The sequence below is a fragment of the Perognathus longimembris genome, chromosome 1, assembly GCF_023159225.1.
Source record: "Perognathus longimembris pacificus isolate PPM17 chromosome 1, ASM2315922v1, whole genome shotgun sequence".
NCBI lineage: Eukaryota > Metazoa > Chordata > Mammalia > Rodentia > Heteromyidae > Perognathus > Perognathus longimembris.
In genome coordinates this window covers 31569982-31594259 of record NC_063161.1, presented here as the reverse complement: position 1 = coordinate 31594259, position 24278 = coordinate 31569982, and the positions used below count along the sequence as shown (strand labels likewise).

The 24278-nt window shown below is 39.1% G+C and overlaps 1 protein-coding gene and 1 pseudogene across 1 annotated transcript in view; one reads left to right on the top strand and one right to left on the bottom strand.

Annotated features, from left to right (window-relative positions):
- Nucleotides 1-5433: 5433 nt before the first annotated feature.
- Nucleotides 5434-11103, top strand: LOC125347565 (annotated as a pseudogene).
- Nucleotides 11104-22458: 11355 nt separating this feature from the next.
- Nucleotides 22459-24278, bottom strand: part of E2f7 (E2F transcription factor 7) — a 37352-nt gene continuing 35532 nt past the window's right edge. The window contains exons 12-13 of the mRNA XM_048349715.1: nt 23777-24198; nt 22459-23198 (exon numbers count right to left, since the gene is read on the bottom strand). Coding sequence (XP_048205672.1) covers nt 23028-23198; nt 23777-24198 — 593 coding nt within the window. The 3' untranslated portion in view covers nt 22459-23027. The remainder of the gene's footprint in view (nt 23199-23776; nt 24199-24278) is intronic.

The window sequence follows — 24278 nt, the reverse complement described above, 5'->3', positions numbered from 1 at the left end:
AAAAACAGGGGAAAAAAACACAAGAGAAGAGGTGACCCTGTTTAAAAAAAAAAGTACTCATTATCTGGCTTACACAACTATCACATTTGCAATAACAATAGAAAGAAAAGATTTTACTTTTGCAATAGGATCATTTTTTCTGAACCTTGAGGGTTGTTTGATCACTCCTTAGCAGTTTTCCTTTCCTCTTGGCACTGGTAATTTGCCTGGCCTCATGAAGTTCCTCCCTATAAAAGTGCAGACTGGTGGGGCTGGGGATATGGCCTAGTGGCAAGAGTGCTTGCCTTGTATACATGAGGCCCTGGGTTCGATTCCCCAGCACCACATATACAGAAAACAGCCAGAAGTGGCACTGTGGCTCAAGTGGCAGAGTGCTAGCCTTGAGCAAAAAGAAGCAAGGGACAGTGCTCAGGCCCTGAGTTCAAGGCCCAGGAATGGCCAAAAATAAAAAATAAAAAGAGTACAGACTGGTATCCAGCCAAAATCTCAAGAGGATTCACTCAAAAAGAGTGAATCCCCCCCAAGAAAAAAAAAAACAAACCAAAAAACCCAACCTCTAGATTTTATTATGACTCATGAATATCAGTTTCCAAAAGCTTGTCTGTTCAGTTCCCCAAGATGACTAAACTCTTTGCTGTCTGCCTCTTCGGACTGCAATCCTTCAGATAAAAAGAGGGAGATACTTAGGGTTTGCCTAATTTGTTTGTGTTCCAACTTGTGCTATTGCTTAATGCTTAAAGAGAATTGTTTTATATGCAAATGGTTTTGCTTTTCAGGAAACAATTAATAGGGTCGTTTTAGTGCTTGGTAAAGGGATAAGCCATGACGCTTGAAAGGGTTACCAAGGTCAACTGAGAAGTACACATTGAGATCTTTCACTTTTTTGCCATAAAGTAGGGAAAGCCTGGGTTGTTATGGAATGCATGATGATTCTTTCCTACAGCACTCTGTCTCCAGCAGGGAGATCGTGGATTTTAGTTAAACTAATAGTGTATGCATTGAATTAGACCCAGTCTACTGGAAAGTCTGCCTTCATCCTAAGTTTAGCTTAAATTAGTCACAGCAAAATTATAAGTCAAAGAGTCAGGAAGGACGACAGAATGATATTTTGGCCATAAGACTGGAAAGCTCATTGGTTTTTCCCAAATTGGCATTATCTCAAAAGAATCTTCCTATCAATAAATTATGGGCAATTTTTAGAATTAGAAGGGAAAAAAATGGGTTCTGAAGTAGTGACTAGCTGTTCCAGGCACAAAGAAATCTATTTTTGTAACATGGAAAAATCAGATAGCTTTAGGACTTGGCGAAATAATTTTTAGTTGAAGGGAAACTTCAAAACGTTTTTTAAGATAATTTAAGTATTCCTGGCTAAAGGCATCAATGTATTTACCCAACACAGAATATTTTCTTATGCTCAGACTTTAAACATGAAAAGATGCTAAATTTGTCCAATGTTTCAAATACTTTCAGGGTGAACTTGGGCTAGAAGGAAATGATCTCAACATAACAGAGTCTATTTGTGAGACTAAAAGTAACCTTGTATTTACCAGGGAGATATTGACAGCTTTTAAGAGGGAAATAAGGAAAGAATGCCACAGTGGCTACTTCTATTCAGTCTGGTACTTCTGGTTTTATCCAGAGCAATCAAGTAAGAGAAAGAAATAAAAATAAACAATAATGAATTATAGAGTGATGATCAGAGCCTCTGATAATGGGAAACAAGATAAAAATCCTTAAAAAATGAAAATCAAATCAGGCACTGGTGGCTCATGCCTGTATCCTAGCTACGGAGGGAGCTGAGACATGAGGATCACAGTTTAAAGCCAGCCCAGGTAAGAAAGTCCTTGAGACTCTTATCTTCAAGTAACCACCAAAAAGCCAGAAGGGAAGCAGTGGCTCAGAAATTCTAGCCTTGAGAACAAAAGCTCAGGGACAGCACCCAGGCCCTGAATTCAAGCCCTAGGACTGGCACAAATATATTAATTAATTACACACAGAACTATCATATGGCCCAGCAAACAGCACTTACAATCAACTTTACAATCTCTTAGAAATTGAAATAAGAATTGTGAAGGGGCACTTATTATTATCCCATATTTATTATAACATCATCATAGCCAGTACACAATAGTATAGATGCCCATGAACTAATGATAAGTGGATAGCAAAAATAAAATGAAATATTCAACCTTAATCCTGCAATAAGCAGCAACATTGATGGATGGGTGGACATTATTGTTTGTAAAACAAACTAATCATAGAAGGAGAAATACTATGAATCTATTTTTATGAGATGTCAAATACAGTCAAATCCATGGAAGTAGAGAGGAAATGGGAGTTGTCAGGGGCTTAGGGAAGGGAAAATAATGAATTGTGTCTCGTTTATAATATGAGATCATGTGTGTAAAACACTAAGCAGGGTCTTAACATAAGCTGCTTGGTCACAGTGTCAACACTCATCTGTTTCCATGGTACAGAGATAGATCTAAGTCAGGGAGGAGGAGGAAGTATCAGATCTCTGATATTTCCCATAAAGGACCTGATACACAAGGACAGTGTAGAACAATACAGCAGATCATGGACATGATCAATGTGCTGGTGTCCTTTGACTTGGGGAAATGACCATTTCCTTTCATTTTTACCCTCAAATCCTTAAAAGGACTAAATTAGATTTGTCTAATTTAGGTTTAACAGATGAGAGGTCTATTCTAAGTGTAAGGGCCCATCTGCTCATTCTTTCCTCCTGTTTTTGCTTGTATGTGCCAATTGCGTTCACTGGAATTATTCTTTCATTTTACAGTTCAATCTAAAATACAAAATCCAAGTGTCTAGATGAGGTAATGTTTAGTTTGACTGTGTTTCAGCCCAGTGTCATTAGTTAACCATTCAGCAAATGCATGTAAATACTTCATAAATCTTTCCTTGTTTTGATAAGGCACAGTAGTGAAGGGAACCGGAGGTCTGCTGTAAATAAAGCAAGGGAAGGAAATCCATAAGGATGAGGAAGCAAAACACTAAAGATGAAATACTATCCTGTGGTCAGCTTGGGTCAGTGCCTGTTGGAGCTGCATGGAAGAACTACGTCTCACAGCTGCAAACACAGCAGCCCCTTTGCATGTTTATGAGCCTGTCTTCTTTACTTTTTTCTCCCTTTCCAGTTTTGTTAAATATACTTTTTAATGGAAGTAGCATTGTGTGATGGTATAATGTATAGGCCCCAGGAATCTAGTCTGAAAATAGATCCACAACCTATCTTATTATAACTAAGTGTTGTGGATGTATTTCAAGGCTAACATAGCAATGTTTATATTGACACTAAGCTAATGTAAAAAAAAATTCTTAAGTTGTATTTCTTTCCTCAGTGTGTGCTGAAAACAAAAGTCACAGTGCAGCAAACATACACAGGGAATACTCTTATATTTTGGTGGAAAACAAAATGCTTCATGGCCAGGAGTACAGTGGGAAATTCAGAATTAGGTTTATTAGGGATGGGGTAGGGGCATCTTTTACAAATCATTTAGTATCTCTGGGCCTCAGTCTCTTCATCTCTTAAATGATGTGATAATACAAAATGCCTGTAAATAAATGCCCATCTATCTATAAATGTATTTTATGCATAGCACAGAGAAATTCAAAATGTAACAGCTCCTCGTTGAAGTTTTTAAACATTAATTATCTAGGTTAGAGTGTGAGTTTTCTTACAGTTAGGAAATTAGATGTTTGAACATCTGTTTTAGCTTCTAAAATAGATTTTTCTTTTGTGCACACTTTTTGTATTTATTTGAATATTTGTGCATCATTTTTGAGTATAATACAGTTTATGGTATTTAGAAATATATGATGAATGTTATAAGAAGCACTAACCTATTTTCAGCTTTAGAATCTCTTAGGATTATAGTCAGCTACTTGAAAGTACAGCAGGTATTTTATAACTATGGGGAAAATATACATGATTATACATATGATAAATATTACTATGATATGACTATATATGATGTTATTACATGTCATATGTATATAGTGCATACATATGATACAAGTATCTAGTTATAGATGTACATGTTACATGTAATATGCATTACATATATCATATGATATATCATATGCATATGGAATATAACATCTAGTTATATATAATATATGCATATGAAAATGTCTATAATTACAATAGACTGGAAGAATGAGGACATACTGGGGCTCTGAATGAAGCATCAGGCAGTTATATTTGCTATCAAAGGCCTACTTCTGTGTATTTTCTTATGTCAGAAATATGAATCCTTTTTGGTGGGTTAGGTTCATGTGTTAGTTGCACAAAGTGACAAGAGAAACCTTACGATAAAGAATCACTTGAGCAGAGACCTAGAGGAAATAATGGAGTGAGCAGCTGGACATTAGAACAAGGTCTCAGAGTAGAGTCTACCAACAAATTTGTACTCCAACAAAACTTCATTTACCTATGAAGTGGCTGAGACTTGGATGACCTGGTTGAGTATGTGCTCAGCAAATGTGAGTCCCCAAGTTCATACTCAATTACTAAAACAACAACATTAAAGCCACAATGGGGGGGGGCGCTTGGCAAGCAATATTTAAATCTCTTTATGTAATTACTGTGATTCTCAACATTCTAATAAATTATAAGATAACTTCAAAAAATAAAATAAAAATGACAGGAAGCCTTTGGGCTATTGTTTTCCAACTCCTCACCCTTACCATTTACAGTAGCTAAAAGAGAAAAAATATATCTGTACTTTTTTGAACTTTGGTAGCGATTCCAGTAAAACTTTGGGCTGGTTGTGATTCTGTAGAAAATTAAATTAACAACATCTTCCAGAGAGTTAGAATCATTCTCTTTCTTGCTACCTCGATACTGATGAACATTAAAAGGGTAAGAAAACAGCTGGGTGTACCAGACAAATTGGGGTTGAAGTGTTAGCTGGATATCACTGTGGTTTGTAGCATCCCACAATGAAATGAATGTTGAAGTGATTCCAAGAGATTCTGTAACAGTCATACAGCTGTGACCAACTAGTGCCAATTTACTCAAATAAAACAGTGCACAGGAGTGCAATTCAGTGTGTTATGGAAGATTTTCATAAACTTGGAAGTGTGATTATGGACATCATGACTAGACTCTAGAGATGCCAAGAGTTCTTATTTGATAGTTAAAACATAGGGAATAAGAGCAAGATCGTCTTGGTGAATAAACGACGTTCCTATTAATTGTGCTATCTAATCCATTATGAGAGCAATTAAAGCAAGTCAAAGTAGAAACACCTAAAGAGCATTAAACGCTGAATGTGGCACTTGCAGGGAGGGAGAATTTTACCTTGGAGAATAACACATGGCTGGTGCGCCCTGAATCGGTGAGCCGGGTGGAGTCCTACAATGGAAGGGGATGTAGGTAGAAACCATGACCCTCCTTGTCTGGCGCACATGGTGGTGCTACAGTGGCTGCATCTCAAGAATTTAGTAAAAGTAGAACTTAGGAACATGGAAAGTTTTCAAGACCAGGCATCTTCTCAGAGCAGCAATAGCCTTGCAGAGCTGACACAGGCACTGCGAGGTCGTCTCCTGGCTTCTCTAGCTCATCTTAAGACCTTCCTTTCAGCGGGATAATGGAGGACAGGCAGCCGAGCCATCTAGATATCACTGCCAAGGCTCATTTAGAAAATTTACACGGGGCTACTGTCTAGTGACAAACACCACTTCTGAATTGTAAGTGGATTTGAGGGTTCTCAACTCCAGGCTGTACCCCTAACTAGCCTGTGGAAGTACCCATCATCCAGGTTTACTCCTACAAAGAACTTGCCCATATGAGCAGTGACTTTAATATCTGTAATTAGTCCTGGGAGCTGACAGTAAAGTCATTGCTCATGTATTAGAACTTGGAAGTGTATGATTCAATCAGTTAAGTAATACAAATACCTTTAAATAACACAGAAGTGGAAAGAAACAAACCCCCCAGAAGTGCCCTCAGTCCAAAGGAAGAAAGAAAGGCCTGGAAATCAAATCAATTGCAGATGGAATGTGAGAGGAAGTGGTTCTCTACAAATTATTCCGAATAATTCTGTTACATCTGAAGAACTGCTGTGTGGATGAGAAGGATGAGATAGGTGAACCTAGGACACACAGTAGAGCCCCAAAAACCACCCTTGTCCAAAAGAGCTTGCTTCCCAGGGTGATCTGGTAGAACAGTCCTGGAAGGCTGGAATTACATTACTGTTGTCCTGATACTCACTACATCTTAGCATCATGGAATCCTGATAAAACTTTAGGTGATTATTACCGTTCTCTCTTTCTACCAGGGGTGTACCAATTCTTAGGGAGGTTGAACAACTTATCCTTTATTGAAGTGGAAACCTAGTTCTTGTTCTGTTGCCTCTTGTTTGTTCTCTAGCTGGAGATAAATAGATTAGCCTATCTCAGATAACATTGTTCAATGCACACACTTGGATTTTATTCATTGATGATACTGGTTAGGGTAGACATCACTGCTATAAAACCTAGATGCCCTTGTTGACACAATGGGAAGATATCAAGTGTCCAGTCAAGTGCCCAACTCAATAATCATAAGTTATTATTATGAACCTGACATGTTTCCCTAAAAACTTCTCTGAGGCCAATATTATAACCATTTTACAAAGGAGGAAACTGAGGCTGCATAGCCAGTGAATGCAGAGCTAGCACTGGAAGCCCAACCCAAGCTTCTAACTACAGAGAAATAATTGTGCCCTAAATTAATCATTATGAGAATCGTAATACTTGGCTTACTGTCTGGCATAGGAAAACTGAGTTCTTTATACTCTATTTAATCAGTATTAATCAAATATAAAAGGGAACTGTCACAAATCACTCTTCATTTTTCCATCCACGAGGGGTGTGGACAAAGGCAGGCTGCTCCAGCATGTCATCCAGCCCCCTCCCACCCCCCCGTCTGCTGGAAAACCATGGGTGAAAATTCTTGCTGACACAGACCAAAAGTCTGAGCTTGAATAACTTTTTTTATTTCCAAAGGAGACCTCTGAAAAATACTTCCTTTTAGAAAGTAACCACTAGACGACATTATGGTTTAAGAAAACACAAGTTTGAGAGGCTATGATAGAGATTTTAAAATATATATATATTATTTTACATTTTATAAGTCAGAAACCATATGGAATTTCTACTCTCACGTAGCTCATAAACATCTTTTTCTGGTTTTCCTGAAACTCGATTCTCTAAACTCCAGAGTGAGCAGAAGTCTGAAGACTGATGTCTGGGACTGATATTCTGAAGGCAGCTGATGGCAAAGGGCAAGCATTCAGGAAGAGAAGAAGGTCTGATCTGTGGATTGGAGGCAGGAGGAGTCTTTTTCAGCTGCCATGCTTTATTCTTCTCTTAGCTCTCTCCATGCACTAGCAACTCTTTTACTTCTAGATTATAGAAGCACAGCTTTTGTCTTTCACTATTGTGATCTTCTGAGGAATTGAGGACAGTGTATCACTGCTGTATGCTTATGCCACCACATGTATACAAAGGCAAATGAACACAAACATTGGGGTTCCTTGATCATTCTAGTTATTTGGTGCTCTGTGGGTCAATCTGTTGTAGATATTTATTCAGCATTCATTTCATGAGGGTGTGGTTGTGACCAAGAGGACTAATTTATGATTTTCACTGAAGAACTTTTTTTTACTTTTGCATTAATAATGCATATTTTAAGAAAACCATGGAAACTAGAGACAGTTTGGCACATATTTTCTAATACATCCATAGCGCCATCCCTCCATATCTGTGGATTCAACCAATATTTATGGGGGCTAGGAATGTGGTTTAGCGGTAGAATGCTTGCCTAGCATGCATGAAGCCCTGGGTTCGATTCCTCAGCACCACATAAACAGAAAAAGCCAGAAGTGGCTCTGTAGCTCAAGAGCCAGAGTGCTAGCTTTGAGCAAAAAGAAACCAGGGACAGTGCTCAGTCCCTGAGTCCAAGTCCCAGAACTGGCAAAAAAAAAAAAAATTAGGAAAAATGCATCTGTAGTAAACATATACTGATATTTTTCCTGTCATTATTCCCTAACCAATACAGTACAATATACCTAATATAGTTTGCATTAGGTATTAGAGGCAATATGGAGGTGATTTAAAGTAAATAGAATACTTACATGGCTTATGTGCACATATGCTATCATTCTATATTAGGGATTTGAGAATGTATAGATTTTGGTATGTAAAGGGGTTCTGGAACCAATTCCTCCAGAGATCACAAGAGATTCCTGTACAGTCCTAGGATTCTTGTGTGAGTCTAATCCCCAGTCGAGCTGTATAGGAAGGCATTCCTGTACCAGTTAGTCATGGCTGAACATAGCTGAACAACTCAGCATCCCCAGACGTCATGTTTTCGAACAATAGTCATGTTATTATCCACCCATCTATAAGGCAAATCTGCTGACCTAGGCTGTAAATACTCCTTTCATGTGACCAGGTGAGCCTAGCACAGTGTGGAAATTCCCAACCTACTTCTACACAGTTGGCAAAGATGTGAGAAGATCATCATTTGTGCCACATTTCTGACCTCAGGATGAGAAGAGCTGATGCACTATATTGATGCTCCACACTAGCATTACAATCTGACAGAATAAATTCATAAGTAGCAAAGGGTTTAATGTCTATGAAAGCATCTGCTTTCTAATCTGAAAGAGTAAAGTAAAAATTAAAATAAATTAAAAAAAGATTTGTACTCAGATATGGTGGCTCATTTTTGTAATTCCAACCTTTGAGGGGTAGAGGGAGGAAAGTTTGGGTTTGAGTTCAGCCTGTGCTCCATAGCATGACATTGTTACCAAAAAACTAAAATAAAATATATTGCCTAAGAATGGCTTGGTGAATTATTGTTCTAGTTTCCTGTTTTCATTTTCCTCTTTCTCAGGTTAATGGAATTTCATAAGGTTGTTCTGTCCTGGAGTAGAAAAGCCTTGGGAAAAGCAGAGTGTTAACAGAAATACTATTTTGAAGATTAGAATACATAATAAATACTGAGACCTAGAGGAGTGCCTAGCATATAACAGGTGCTTCACAAAAATCTTGATATCTTTAGAAAAGGCAAAATAGTCCCTTATGAAGGCAGTGTTTGGCTAGATTCAGAGTCACTCAAGAATCCTGGGTTTGCTTTCCCTGCATTTATCCATTGGGACGTGATTTAACTTACTATTATCGTAAGTCATAAGCTTCTTGCTGCTTTTTTTTTTTTTTTTTTTTTTTTTTTTTAGGAAAAGAAGGTAATTTGGGCTGTAGCCATGTTCTCATTAAAGAAAATGAGGGCATTTAAGGGTTGGTGTTTAAGAACAACAAAGCTCTCCTTGTTGCTTAGCAACGGAAGCTAGGGGTAGGCGAGTCTGCATATGCATTGGGAAGAGAGAAGCAGAATGGAAGCTAAAAAATGAATTTAACGTCTGGGTCATTCCCAGGTGGGTGAAAAGAGATTTATATTGCTCTGGTGTTTATAGCTATAGTTTGTACGTGACTGAAAAATTTAATGAAAGGTGTTAAAATTTAGCATGAAGTTTCAGCAGTGAACAAACATGGACATTTATTGTTCAAGTACCAGGGAAATGTAAACCTGTTTTTGTTTGTTTGTTTGTTTAAAAAAAAAACATGTTAATTGCAAAGGAAACCTAGAAATGGTTTAGAAGTCATCCAGCTTTAGAAATCCATCAAGCCAAACAGACGCTACTGCCACCGTGTGGACAGTGCTGGAACTTTCAGGGAACAGGCGGATGAGGCTTTAGAGGCACCATCCATAGGAAAGATGTACTGTAATGGTTTTCTGATGCTTTTGTTCATGTGCCCTAAGAAGAAGTTTGAAGAATTCTGGCACCTTTAAAGTTGGAATGAAGGAATTATACATTTTAATAGTTGAAGGAATATAATCTCTGTGCTTTGTGACTATTGACATTTAAAAATAAATCTAGCCAGGCACTGGTGTCTAACATCTGTAATCCTAGCTAGCTACACAGGAAGCTGAGCCCTGAGGGGATCGTGGTTTGAAGCCGGTCAGGGAAGAAAAGTCCGTGAGATTCTTTATTTCCAGTTAACCAGCAAAGGTCAGGAAATAGGGGTGGAGTCAAGTGGTAGTGTCAGCCTTGAGTAAAAAAAACAGGTGAAAGTGTGAGGCTCTGAGTTCAAGCCATAATATCAGCACAAAATAAATACATAAATAAGTGAAATAATAATAACACAACTTTGTTACTCCTTTCATGCAACAATGAAATCTATTTGCCATGGTGGTTTGATATACATCCATTATTTAAAAATCACACGAGGAGCTCCCTTAAATAAATACTTTTCATGTAATTCCCACATTTGAATTCTACTTTGCCAACATGCTAATGTAGATATATGGAAAAGATGGGGTCTGCAGCCAGGAGCGAGGGCAACAGAGCTGTGGGCTATGACAGAGGATGTCTCCTGAAGGCTCCTTATTTGTGTCATGATAACGACAAAGATCATCAGCTAGATCTCTTTAAAGGAAATGCAGTACATCAACTGTGAAAAGATTCAACATGCCATAAGACTTGTAAAGAATGTAACACATTGTTGAGAGAATAGTATTGCAGGTATATGCCATCTGTTTGACAAAGAAGTATCATTGTGAAAACTGTGGAGTAGGTAAGATTGGTAAGAAAGGTTGTTTATCCCCCCACCCCCATTGTTTGAAATGTAATATTTGTTTGTAATGTAATGTGCTTAGCTATGAATCATCAAGGAAAATATAAATGCATGGAAAATGTTCCCTGGAAGAAATATCCAATATGTGTGGAGGAAATTCACACATCCCATGTTGTTGCTTGTCATGCAGACACTTTTTACATAGACAGTGTTATGAAGAAATATTGAAAGAAGAGGCAGATATTCATTGAACATGCATCGGAGACAGCTGGATGATGAGGTAGCATAGACTCGAATGCCATCAGTGTATCAGACTTGACTATGAATATTTTCTGCAATGTCTTTAATGGGTCACCCACAGTCTAGTTTCATATTTTGGGCATGCAGTATAAGATCTATGAATCCTACAATACTGCTCAAGCTGGAGGACATAGCATTTCACTAGGTCAGCAGTGACCAATGTTTACTTAACTGGAAAAGTCAGCATTTTGTGATAGAGAAAAACTCTGTGGAAAAGTATTCTATTGTTCAGGTGTCATAATCTATACATTAGAGTTGATGTGTCTCATACTAGGGTCAATGCATAACATCATATTACAAGTACTTAAGGATTTGGGGTCTGTTTATAGCTCTCCTACTGGTATAATAAATAACTAAACAAACAATGAATAGATAAATAAAATCTATCATCTATTTTTCCAGATAATCTCTGGTCAGTTGTTATGCTCGTCTCTACATTCATTTCCATGTTTTCTATCACAAAGAATAGATTGCCTTCTCTACAACCACGTGTTTCAAAAATGTTCAGTCAGAGTGTAAAACCAGTAAATTTCCATCATAGGAATGATTCGAAGTGCTGGTATCTATGTACAGAGAGTAATGATTCTAATGACTAGGTAGGATCACATACCTTTATAGGTCCAATGGTTTCCAATTATTCTGCTGTCAATGATATCCAAACAGAACACCTAATCCAGTTGTCCACTGATCATGAAAAAGAGAAATTTAAACACTACAAATAGGAGAAGAATAATACCTCAGAGGAACATGTCAACCCGAGCAATGTGGTACTCCCAGTTAGGAGCTCTGATGTGGCTTCTTTCTTCTTTTATGTTCTTTGGATATGGTTGTAGGCTTGAAGGTGAACTAAAGAGAAATGGTACTGGATAAAGGAGACTTATTGTTGGTTCTCTTTTAATTATAGGGGCTTGCTATTTTTGCAACATGGTGCTCACTTGAAAATAGTCAAAGTAAAGTTGTATCCAATATCCCTTCTTCTCAGATGAGTGAGCAGATGGTTAACTGTCAGTGTCAGCACCCTTGAACATATCCAAATGAGCAGGATCTGGCTATGGCTCTGTTAGAAGTGATTCTGGGATTTTATTGTGCTTTGAGCTTTCAAATGTAACATGGGCTCTGCTTTCTTTTAGGTGGGTTCTTTCCATTCAGACATGACTGATTTGTTAAAATACTAGCTGATTGCCTTCCTTTAACCAGTCATGTTGGTATGAATCCAGTGGTTATAGAGTTTTCCTTTATGGGTTGGGTTTATTTCTGCTTTAAAATTTTTTTATCTGATGCTTTTGAACAAGTCCTTAGATAAAGTATTATGTCACTATTGAAGGGAAATCCTGTCTAAGAAAGTGTGTTTCTTGGCAGAGTTAGATTTTACCATCCTTTGTAAATGTTGTGCTGGAAAAGTAGAATTAAGTCTCAGGTCATTTTTGAATTGCACTTTCCTACTATAGATGAAAGACTTCACCATGTCTCACTTCTGTGAATGTAAATATATTGTGCCTGCTTTATGATATGTAGTAATGACTGCATTCTCAGAGCCATTTTTAATATTTCTCTAGAATCTTTTCTTTCCAATTATGGAAAAGCTAATAAAAATAGTGTCAACCACAAAAGGAGAAACTTACTAACAGCATATAATGTCATTTTTCTGTAAGAACTTTAGAAATAGTTCAAAACACTGAGTTAACACTGCCTAAAAAAATTCCTTCCAGTCCCATGGCTCTTTTTTTCTGTGTTTGCAATTTCTTGGGACTTATCACTAGAAGATGATGAATGTGGGTGTACTGAGCTGAGACCCTTTCACAAACAAATAATAATGAATATCCATCATGGACATGTAAACTAATTTTTTAATGTCTCAGATTTCCAAATAAAGTATTTGTCACAGAAAAATTATAATTTACCTCTAATTAAATATTTTGTTACAGAGAAATGTATGTATGATGTTTTAGCTACTTAGTATTACCTATGTAGTAATAGATATGGTAGCGGTAAAGCACTAACCTTGAGCACAAGTGTCTCATGGACAGTGACCAGGCCCTGAGTTCAAGCCCCCAAACCTGTGCGCGCACGCACACACACACACACACACACACACGCACACACACACACAAACACACCAAACTAAAACAAGAACAACAACAACAAAACGAACCAGACATGGACATCTCACCTGAAGGCAGTTTGTAGAAGTAACAACCCATTTCACTTGCCCATAAGGAACTGTCCTGTCACCTCAGGGACATATTGACATGGGGCTGTTTGAATTGGCATTTACTAGCCAGCATGACACCCATGCTTGTCCTCTTCTGAGCCTAAATTTTGTTCAGGGGTCACCTCCTGCCTTAAAGCCCAGGTGCATCATTTTCATGGACAGTCCTCCATGGAAAAGATAATTCCATTTAGTTCTGATGGCCTAGAAATAAGTATTGTATCTGTCAGCTATTAGTTATTACAACAAAATATCCAAGGTAACTAATTTAGAAAGAGAAAAAGCTTATTTAGCTACAGTTTTAGAGGTTCAAAGACATGACACCTGCATTAGCTCAGTTCTGGTGAAGGCAGCAGATGCCAGTGGTGGGAGTGTGTGTCAGAATAAAAGCTCATAACTGGAGCCAAAAGAGGGGAAGGACAGGGACTGCCCACAATCTGTTCAAGGCATGCTCCCCTCCCCCAAAGACCTAAAGACCTCCAAGTAGGCCACACCTCCCAAAGATTCTTGCAGCAGTGCTGCCTGGGGACCAAGCTTTTAACATATGGAACTTTGGGGATCACTACCCATGTGTATGCCAATTCTGGCTGATAGGGACTAGGGGGACACTTTCTGGGGAACTAGGAGAAAGAAATTTCTCAGAGTCTATTTGTGGTTGTTGTTGTTGTTGACCTTTGTGGATAACAATAGCATACTAAGTCAGGCAGAACCAAGGAGATCCACCTGAGCATGAGCTAGAATCATGAGCTGCCCCTGGGCTTAGCTGACAGGGCCCCTTACTGTGTAAGCCTGCTTGCATCATGCATTTAAATACTTGCCACTAAAACTGCTCCAACTACTTTTACAGAGTTCTGGGAAAGTTTATGAGAAATAGGGACTGAAAGGCTTCATACTCTGAATTGACTGAGAATGCTTTCTGCCAAAAAAATTTTAATTAATTACAATCTATCACACAATGTAGAGAAAAGCCCTTGCTTTGCCTGGTTAGGATATGCAGGCATGTCAATGATCATGATTTAGTCAAAATCAGTTCAAGCATATGGTTCACATTTCAGTTACTATGGTGTACTATATTAACTCTAAGGCTTTGCATCAAGTACACACTTTACTGCTTCAGCCCACTAACCACTATATAAAGAACACATATCCATCATGATCAGTGACCAATCACTTCATTTCATTTCTTTCCCAGTCTTGTGTGCATACACATAATCTGTTCAGACAGTCACAGATAGAAAAGCATGGCATGTTGCCTCTTTGCTTCCCGGTGATAATAACACACATTCAGTGTAATAGGATGAATGAGCCAGAGAGAATTGATGAATTGATCAGTTCATCCATACTGATGAATCAGTGAAGATGAAAGGGAAACACAGAATGAAACACACTAATGATGAAGATTAAATTGGACTTGTACATAGATGCAGTTCTTGAGTAGAAATAGATAATGGTGACTTCTGTGGCTTGAATTTGAAGTAGACCCCGCATGCTATCATGCTATCATAAGGCAGCATTATTTTCTGTTTGGAAGATGGGCTCTGGTTGGACATTTGTAGGCCACAAGGGCTTTCTCCCTGGGACTATATGTTGCCCCAATGCATTCCTGTACCTCCCTTTACTTCCTGGTTACCATGACATGAGTAGCTTCTGCCACATGCACCTGCCACTATGAAGTACTGCCTCACTTCAGGCCCAGAGTGATGAGGCCCATGTACAACATGGATGGAATGATCTGAAGCTGTGAGCCAAAGCAAATCATTCTTTTCTTTTTCTTCAAATTTTTATTATCAAACTGATGTACAGAAAGGTTACAGTTTCGGGCTGGGGATATAGCCTAGTGGCAAGAGTGCCTGCCTCGGATACACGAGGCCCTAGGTTCGATTCCCCAGCACCACATATACAGAAAACGGCCAGAAGCGGTGCTGTGGCTCAAGTGGCAGAGTGCTAGCCTTGAGCGGGAAGAAGCCAGGGACAGTGTTCATGCCCTGAGTCCAAGGCCCAGGACTGGCCAAAAAAAAAAAAAAAAAAAAGAAAGGTTACAGTTTCATACGTTAGGCACTGGATACATTTCTTGTACAGTTTGTTACCTTGTCCCTCACACCCCCCTCCCTCCTCCCCCTTTCCCTTCTCCCCCACCAAGGAGGTGTTCAGTTCACTTACACCAAACAGTTTTGCAAGTATTGCTTTTGTAGTTGTTTGTCTTTTTTTACCCTGTGTCTCTCAAATTTGGTATTCCCTTTCAATTTCCTACTTCCAATACCAGTATACACAGTTTCCAATATACTCAGATAAGATTACAGAGATAGTGTAGGTACAACCACAGGAAGGTGATACAAGAACATCATCAATAATAGAAGCTACAGATACACATAGGACGTTGAAAGTAGTTACAACTGTTTCCATAACATGGAGTTCATTTCACTTAGCATCATCTTATGTGTTCATAAGGGTATAGCTATTGGGCCTTGTGATGCTCTGCTATGACTTGCCTAAACCTGTACTAATTATTCCCAATAAGGGAGACCATAGAGTCCATGTTTCTTTGGGTCTGGCTCACTTCACTTAGTATAATTTTTTCCAAGTCCTTCCATTTCCTTACAAATGGGACAATGTCATTCTTTCTGATAGAGGCATAAAATTCCATTGTGTATATGTACCACATTTTCCTGATCCATTCGTCTACTGAGGGGCATCTGGGCTGGTTCCAGATTCTCGCTATGACAAATTGTGCTGCAATGAACATTGTTGTCAAAGCAAATCATTCTTGCCTTTCATGGCCTTTCTCAAGTACTTGGTCAAAGCCACAAATAACTTTCTAACCCAGTGGGGATGTTTCCTCTGTCACCATCTGATTGTGATTCTGAAAAAAATGACAGAGTAACCTAAGTTAGGAAAGTGGTCACGATGAAAAGGAATGCCTCAAAGGAAGTGAAACCTGCAGAACTCACATTGAATTATCTCTTAGAGAAGGGTGCATATGATCAAAGCACATTACATACAGGTATGGAAATTTCTTTGTGAACATTCGACAAAGTGCACTTACTATGAACTAATACAGAAACTGGAGCTTTGCATTGATGACTCAGGCCTGTAATCCTAGCTAGTCAAGAGGTGCAGACAAAAAAGAACAAAGCCAGCCCGGAGAGAAACGTCTGAGAGACTCTATCTCCAGCTAATCAGCAAAAAACTGGGCTGGAAGTATGGCTCAAGTGACAGAATGCGAGCCAATAGCAAGCTGAGTGAGCCTGAGGTTCCTGAGTTCAAGAGCTCATATTAGAAATAACAGGAATTGGGAGGGGGGAATGAGGAAGGAGGTAACAAACAGTACAAGAAATGTATCCAATGCCTAACATATGAAACTGTAACCTCTGCGTACATCACTTTGTCAATAAATAAGAAAAAAATTTTTAAAAAGAAAAAACAGGAATCAAATATGCAAAGAATAAAATGGTGGAAGCTGATTCAAACTTAAGTGTGGCAATCATTCATAAAAACAAAAGATGTTAAAAACATTTTAAGTTGTATGGTAGGAATGTAGGTGCTTCTCAATCTACTCTGTGTGTGTGAGAGTGTGTGTGTGTGTGTGTGTGTGTGTATGCATATGTGTGCACGTGCTGGTCCTGGGGTTTGATCTCAGAGCCTAGGTGCTTGCCCCTGAGCTTTTGTGCGCAAAGCCTACCACTTGAGCCACAGCTCCACTTCCAACTTTTTGGTTGTTAATTGGAGATAACGTCTCATGGACTTTCCTGCTTGGGCTATCTTTGAACCATAATCCTCATATCTCAGCTTCTTGAGTAGCTGGGGTTACAGGCATGATCCATCAGTACTCAGCCTCAATCTACTTTTGTTGTTTTCACAAAGCAATATAATATCTAATAATACTATAATATATAATATCTAATAATAATATCTATGGTTTTAAGCTATCTTCACTCTTGGTCTAAAATGTCCTTTGCCATATGCATTTCTTGTACCTGATGCTCTTCCATTCATCTTCCAATTTCAAATGTGACAACTGCTTGCATACATACATTCAGCTTACATGTTGTCTTGGGTGATTAGTACTCAGGCTGGAGAAGACCTGAGAAATCATTTAGTACATGACGAGACTGATACAGATGGTTCTCATGGCCTGTGGCAGGAAAGATGTATTCTACTCATGTATACCCAGGTTGTGATTGTGACATATGAACATTAATCCAATCTGGAAAGTTGCATGGAAAATTTGTAGGGATAGATTTGTATGGACCACTCCTCAAAGTTTTGTTAAAACAATTTGCCTTCACTTGATCAGTGGCTTAAGGGTGCATGTGTTGATGTGGGGTAGTAGGAGGCTTACATTCTGGTTTCATCTTTTTACTTAAATTACAGGGCATCCAGGCAATTCACATAACTTCCTACGTCTATTTCTCTGTGAAGTGGGTGTCATTTTCCAGGTCCCTTTAGGAACTAACCAAACATTTGTAATTCTTTACCATTACCAGAGAGGAGAGGAAAGTGGCATGCCCTTCACCCTCAAGACACCTGTTTGCAGGGGAACAGTAAATATTTACAGAGTAAATGATGATCACGAACTTCGATAGGATAGGGCCATACTTGTCCTGTTGACATGCTGCTGTTTATTTTACTGACAACTCCATGTTGCCATTGCATAAAAGTACAGTTACTTCTGTAGCACAGGTGCCCTGTTTGCTATGTGTCTGCAGGTTCTTCTACCTATGGAGCAGTCCTGAGCCCTACATGAGAAACATTTAATTCATGCCTTAGAGAATCTCCCAGTATGGGGAGCATTCTTTCCATACAATGGCACTGTTTCTAGGCTTTTCAAAGTTAAGTTCTGCTTAGTCTCATAAAATGCTGTGGAATAAAGTCAGAAAAAGTAATTTAAAAAAAATGTGTATATGCCTCTCTTAGGAACTTAAATCAGATCCTGTAGTAAAAAATATTGTTTAATTTTATTATGTTGTCCACTTTGCATGCTCCAATTATGGGGTTTGAACTTAAGGCCTTGCTAGGCAGGTGCCTTCCCACTTGAACTATATCCCCAGCCTTTTTTAGTTATTTCTTTGAACAGGGATTCAAGTTTATGCCAGGGCTGGCTGGGACAGTGATCTTTCTTATTTATACATTCCATATTAAGCAATGCCTCATGCATTGAAAAAAAATTTTTTTTTCAAATCCCAGTTTGCTTCAAAATGTGGTTCTCACAAGTAGCTAGGATTACAGGTGTGAAGTCACAGGCTCATTTTACTCTTAAAATCCAGCTGAGCCTTTTGGAGCACATCTAGGGAAGAGCTAGTCAGGCTAAGGCATATATATCAGTGGATGATTCACAATAGTGGATTTCAGTTTGAAAGAATGAAGTGTTCTAGCATCAGGCACAATTTCTTAACTTTGGAAACATTCTCAGGTCAGATAGGACATTGAATTAATCAAACTGATCATACCATTACAGAACAGCAATCGAAACGTGATAGGAAAATGAATGATCATACAGGTCACTTAGGCATTTGGAAATCCTGGATCACGGGTGCTTCCTGTACCAGGAAGTAAATGGTGACCTTGACCGCAGTACTCATTATAGTAAATGCTGTGGGCCAAATGAGTAAGACTTTGCAGGACAGAGGTTTCATAAAAACAAATTGCACAACTATTGAACACTGTCACCCACAATGTGGTCATGAAATAATTGAGGAAACAGATGAGTTTAGTGAGGCTTTCTTTGGAATTACACTTACTGCTTACCTCTGCCACCCTGCACAACAAGGGCAAGTGTTTGAGCATTGCCTGCTTTTGCCTTTTTCCTGCAGCAGGAAGTATATCTGGTTTGCCTGGGGGTTAGGTAGAAGAATTTGTGGAGCAGAGGCTGATGAGTTTGGTTGGGTTTTCTTAGAATCAAGGCAAAGGGCAAAAGGATGTAAGCTAATAGGAGTCAGCCTGGGATGGTTCCCAAATCCTGCCCAAGTATGTGGACTGTAGGAAATCCAGTGGTATTGGGGCGGGAAAGTGCTGGAGGGGCACATGTCTGCATCTCAGGAAGCTCAGTTGTCCACTGGAAACAGCAGAGGTGCCGGCCAGTTCTGCTTCTATCTGGCCACATTGCAATAGAGATCACTCTCTGGATGAAGAGCTAAGGAGAATCAGATCAACTTTGATGAACCACAGAAGTCGATTTTGAATTACCAGTATTTGGTAGACAAAGCACTTAAATTCATGGATACCGGAAGCTGGGTAGGTGGTTTGCATTTGTTGTGATTCTCACATAGCATAAACATCAGTGTCATGCGAAAGCTCAACTGTACACAAGTGAACTTGGTCGACATTGAAAGGCCAATGGCATCATTCCTCGACCTCTCCAGCTCCCATGTCATTGCAATGCAATGCATTTTGGCACATGGGAACCACTCAAAGGTCTCAGCAAAATGATCTGGTGGGTTTAGGAGGGCCTGCCTACGATGCTAGCTGGTTGTAGCTGTAACTAGTAGCAAAAAACACAAACACATCAAGAAACACATAGCCTGTGGCTCATGCATGTAATTCTACCTACTGAGGAAGCTGAGACTTGAGGATCCATGGTTTAAAGCCAACAAACAAATCCCAGATTCTTATTTCCAATTAACCAGAAAGAAAAAAAAAGGTGTGGCTCAAGTGGTAGAATGGCAGCCTTGAGCAAGTGAGAGTGGAAGGCTCTAAATTCAAGCTCTTGTACCATCCCCTTGTCCCTACACCAAAAAAAGAAAAAGAAAATAATAATAAAATTGAGAAATAGAACAAACATTTCTTATTAAATACTTTTATTTGTATTACTAATTTAGAAAGCTTAATACTTTTCTAAGAGAAAAAAAACCTGGTTTACATGTAGTAGAGTTACAAGCAGACAGCTATAGATAATAGTCATTAGGAAAAAGAGCAGAGCCAAAATAATATGCAAATGAAAGCAATAAGCAGCAATAAAATTATTACCTACATAGATCTAGCAGTGCAACAGTATAGCAGAAAGCAGCTTTACATTGAAGTTATTTAAATACAGAAATAGCACCTTACAAAAAGGAATTTGAGTAATGTAAACTTGGTAGGTAGATTCAAGTATAAAAGTTATATACCCCCCCAACTGTTGTACCAGAATGAAAAGTTTCACAAACCGGACAGTAGAGGACGCACTCCCCCTCCCCCCCAGTGACAACTCAGAGCTGCGTTTCCTGAGCAGAATCTCTTTTCACCATACAAGGAGACTCCAGATTGCCATTGCTTATTGACTACCCCAAATTATCTCATTCCAGCTCAGCAGCTGCTAGTTCTGTAAGAAGGATTTGCTTTTTCTCCCAGAAATGACCACTCATTATTTTACTTTCCCATATAAAATCATATCAAGAGGATAACTGGCCACAAAAAGGAAATTTTCTTAGCTTTCTGTTGTTCTTGTTGTTAGATAAAGTCATAAATTTATACCATGCTCATTTATGGGATTGCTTCTTAATATCTCACAAGAACTACACATTTTGGGAGGCTAATGTGGCCAAATCAAACATAATAATAATAATAATAATAACAACAACAATAATAATAATATAAGGGGACTAGCAAACAAAAAACAAACCAAAAAATGAACAAGAAAGTAAGTGGAAAAGCATCAAGGAACAGCGAAGGAAAAATCAATTTGTATTTCCATCTACATGCAGATTTCTCAGTGAAGTATTTTTGTGCAAGTTCTTCAACATGATTTGAAATGCACACACCCTGCCCAGATTTATGTGCTGCATAGTCTTGGTTGACCTAGAAAAGGGCATATTTTTATTTTTGATAAGAAACCCATCAATATTATTTCAGGGTAATAGTCTCCATGCAATTGATGGTGGTTAGAAGCACATTTTAAATCTAACTGTAGAGAAAGATTTTTAAAAAGGAAGAAAAAATACCATCTTGTAAACTTAAAAGTTTAGTGTTGATTAAAAAAATTGATATAAGTAGCACATGTACTTCATCTGGCTACCTATCTCAAGTTTTCAAAACAAAATCTTCCCAAGGGAGTAAGGCTAATTGTATTCTGTGGTTAATATAAAGCTACTTTACTCAGACTCCCAGAGTCTCTTAAGTTAATATTTTAAAAATTCTTTCCCATAACATTTTATTGGGTACAAAATAGGAAAAAATACTCCTATACTAAGATTCTATCTAAGAAAGAAGTTTAAAAGAGAGAGAAAATGAAGGGGGGGAAAAAAACAGAAAAAAAAAGAAATATAAAAGCAAGGAAGGAAGGGAAATGTTTTCTCTGATAGACAAGAATGAGTATAATTAGCTGGGCACCAGTGGCTCACACTGGTAATCTTAGATACTCAAGAAGCTGAGATCTGAGGATCACAGTTCAAAGCCAGCCCAGGCAGAAAAGTCCCCATGAGACTGTTATGTCCAGTTAACCACTCAAAAACCGGAAGTGGAGCTGTGCCTCAAAGTGGCAAAGTAGCCTTGAGCAAGAGAACTCAGTGACAGTGCCCAGGCCCTGAGTTCAAGCACCACAAAAAAAAAAAAAAAAAGAGAATAATTAATATCACTAAATGCAGAATACAGAGAACTAACTAGTTTGGTTCCCCGGTGAAGCCCTCAATTAATGTGCCATTAAAAGCACTACTGTGTGATAATTTCCAGAACTGTAATTGTGGTAGAACCACCAACCACCCCATACACCGTTTTACCTTTTTTTTTGGAGTACCCCACAACTATGGTTTGAATACTCTTGGAAATAAGTGGTACTGTGTCCCTTATCCTTCTTCCTTTTAAACATATGAAGAAAAGACAAAGAAGAGACTACCTAATGCTCTCTATTGATTTCTACACTGTTATTCTTCAGAATTACACCAATAAGCTCTCATCCAGGTTCTGATTTTCCAGATAATTACTTTCCACCATGTGGATTCATTTTACACACAGCTATTATCAGAAGGCATACCATACCCAATACACTACAGTTAAATAAAGAACACAGGGCATGTCATAAAGCGAACTGGACACAGGGGTTTTTCAAATATACAAACCCCACTGTTTTCAGTGATTGGCAGAGCCCCTAGGCTCTGAGGGTTTATCAGATAACCCATAGACAGGATTAACACAGCTCCTCAATAGCCAGGTGTGGCATTCACAGTTATTTTGGTCTTGATATTTACCATGTATATACCTGTCTCCACATTGTTACTCTGTGGTAGATTAAGTGCAGGGCAAATTATACAGACAAGTATCAACATTCAAGTCGTCATACCCTGAACAAAAATTATGTGTTAGGCTGTAGTTGTAAACTTTTTCAGTTTTAGGTTTGTTTCTTTGTTTTGCACGAAATCCCATTTCAGGAACAAAATAAATAACACCATAGGATTCATAACTGAAGGCGGCTTCCTGATGAAGCCTAAGGAAGAAATACATGTTTTCTGTTGTTGTTTTTTTGAATTGCGGAATGCTGTCTCACCACAGATGTAACTTAGGATAAGTGGAAATTCACATCGGAAACAGCTTACCCTGGTTAAGTGCTAGATAGTGCCCCCCGCCCCCACTCCTTCCTTCAGCAAAACCCACAAGGCTCCAGACAACCTGTTCAGCTCTACTGCCAGCAGTCGGAGGATTCTGGAATGAAAACCTCACCAGTCAGCCAGTGCTGTCCCTGTGACACTATAGAGTCTGAACGCTTGCTGATATTCAATACATAATTAAGAATCAGGATTTTCAGATGCTTCATGATGTTGGGAAGTTAGTAGAACTGGTGGATAAAAGAGAGAGCAAGGATATAAGCTGAGGACCGTATGGTTGACATCCCACTTAGGACACTGCCTGGGACACAGAGAAACTCAAGTAGTGGGATCTCGCCGCCACCTGCCAGAGCATTGACCTAGTCAGGCCCACTGCTGGGGATTTCTAGTCTCCTCTGGGCTGAGCTGGTGTTTCGAGACTGGTTCTTTTCTCTTCTCTTAAGGATGGGGTCTCCAAGGCTGCCAGGGGTCTTGAAAAATGTCTCCTGATGTGTACATCGGATGCTCTTGGGGGTCATTGGAGCAGCAGACTAAATAAAAAGAGCAAAAACCAGAAGTGAAATGGACTAGTCTCAGTGTCTGAGCAGGGTATCTGTATGATCTGTCTCTCTGAGCCCTGTGCAGGTGTGTGTGTGTGTGTGTGTGTGTGTGTGTCTTCGCTTTCTATTTATACTATACCATTTTTCTTCCCCTACAAGGCTTCGCACAAGAAGTTAAATTCATGTTGATTTTGTGGGCAAAAAGGTGGTTATCAAAGAGTATACCAATGCAACTATGGTCTAGAGACCAGGATCTGGGCTCTCTCATCATTAGCTGTACAATCTTGGGCAAATCAATGAGCCCACTTATTCCTCAATTACTTCATCTGTGTGACAAAATGGCAGAAAGAGTAAATTCCAGTAGAAATACCACATTCGTAGGGCTATAAGAATTAAAGCTTTATAAAAGCACTCGAAGAGCATGTAAAGCAAATAGAAACTCTTGTATGTGTGGTTCTTTTGGTTTATCTGCTAATACTGCCCTCTCATGTCAAATAGTCCATCCATCTGTCATGTGACTACAATGCAAGTAAATAGAAGGCAGGGGCTCCCCAGCCTTCAGGCCTTACCTGTTCTAGTTTGACTACAGAGGCTGGGTGTCCTGTATAAGCAGAGGACTCAGGCTGGAGGACGTTGTTTGACCTTGCCACCACTGGACTCTGGTTCCTCGAGGGCTGACCTTGAAGCTGAGTGTCTGCAGAAGGGAGTGAGGATGCCTTTTGATTAACCATGGCTGCAGGGCTGAAGAGAAGATGAGCTGTGGATCCAAGGCCAGGCAAGCTGAAATTGATGGGTCCTGTGTTTGGGAGAGTGGCGGGAGCAGAAGAAACAGATCCAGGCATTGCAGGAGAATAGAGGACAGGAAACTGGCCCAGGGTTGGAGACGGAAGAACCATGCAGGGAACACTGAAGGACGGCAGCTGACCTGAGGATGGCCCCACCACATGTGGCGTTTGACTGCCGGGTAAGAGCACATTGAAACCGTTTAATCCTGAAACAGAAGCAGAAGAAAAGTGAACATGAGTGCAACACAGAGACCTCATTCACACACACAATCCTCCTGACTTTTTC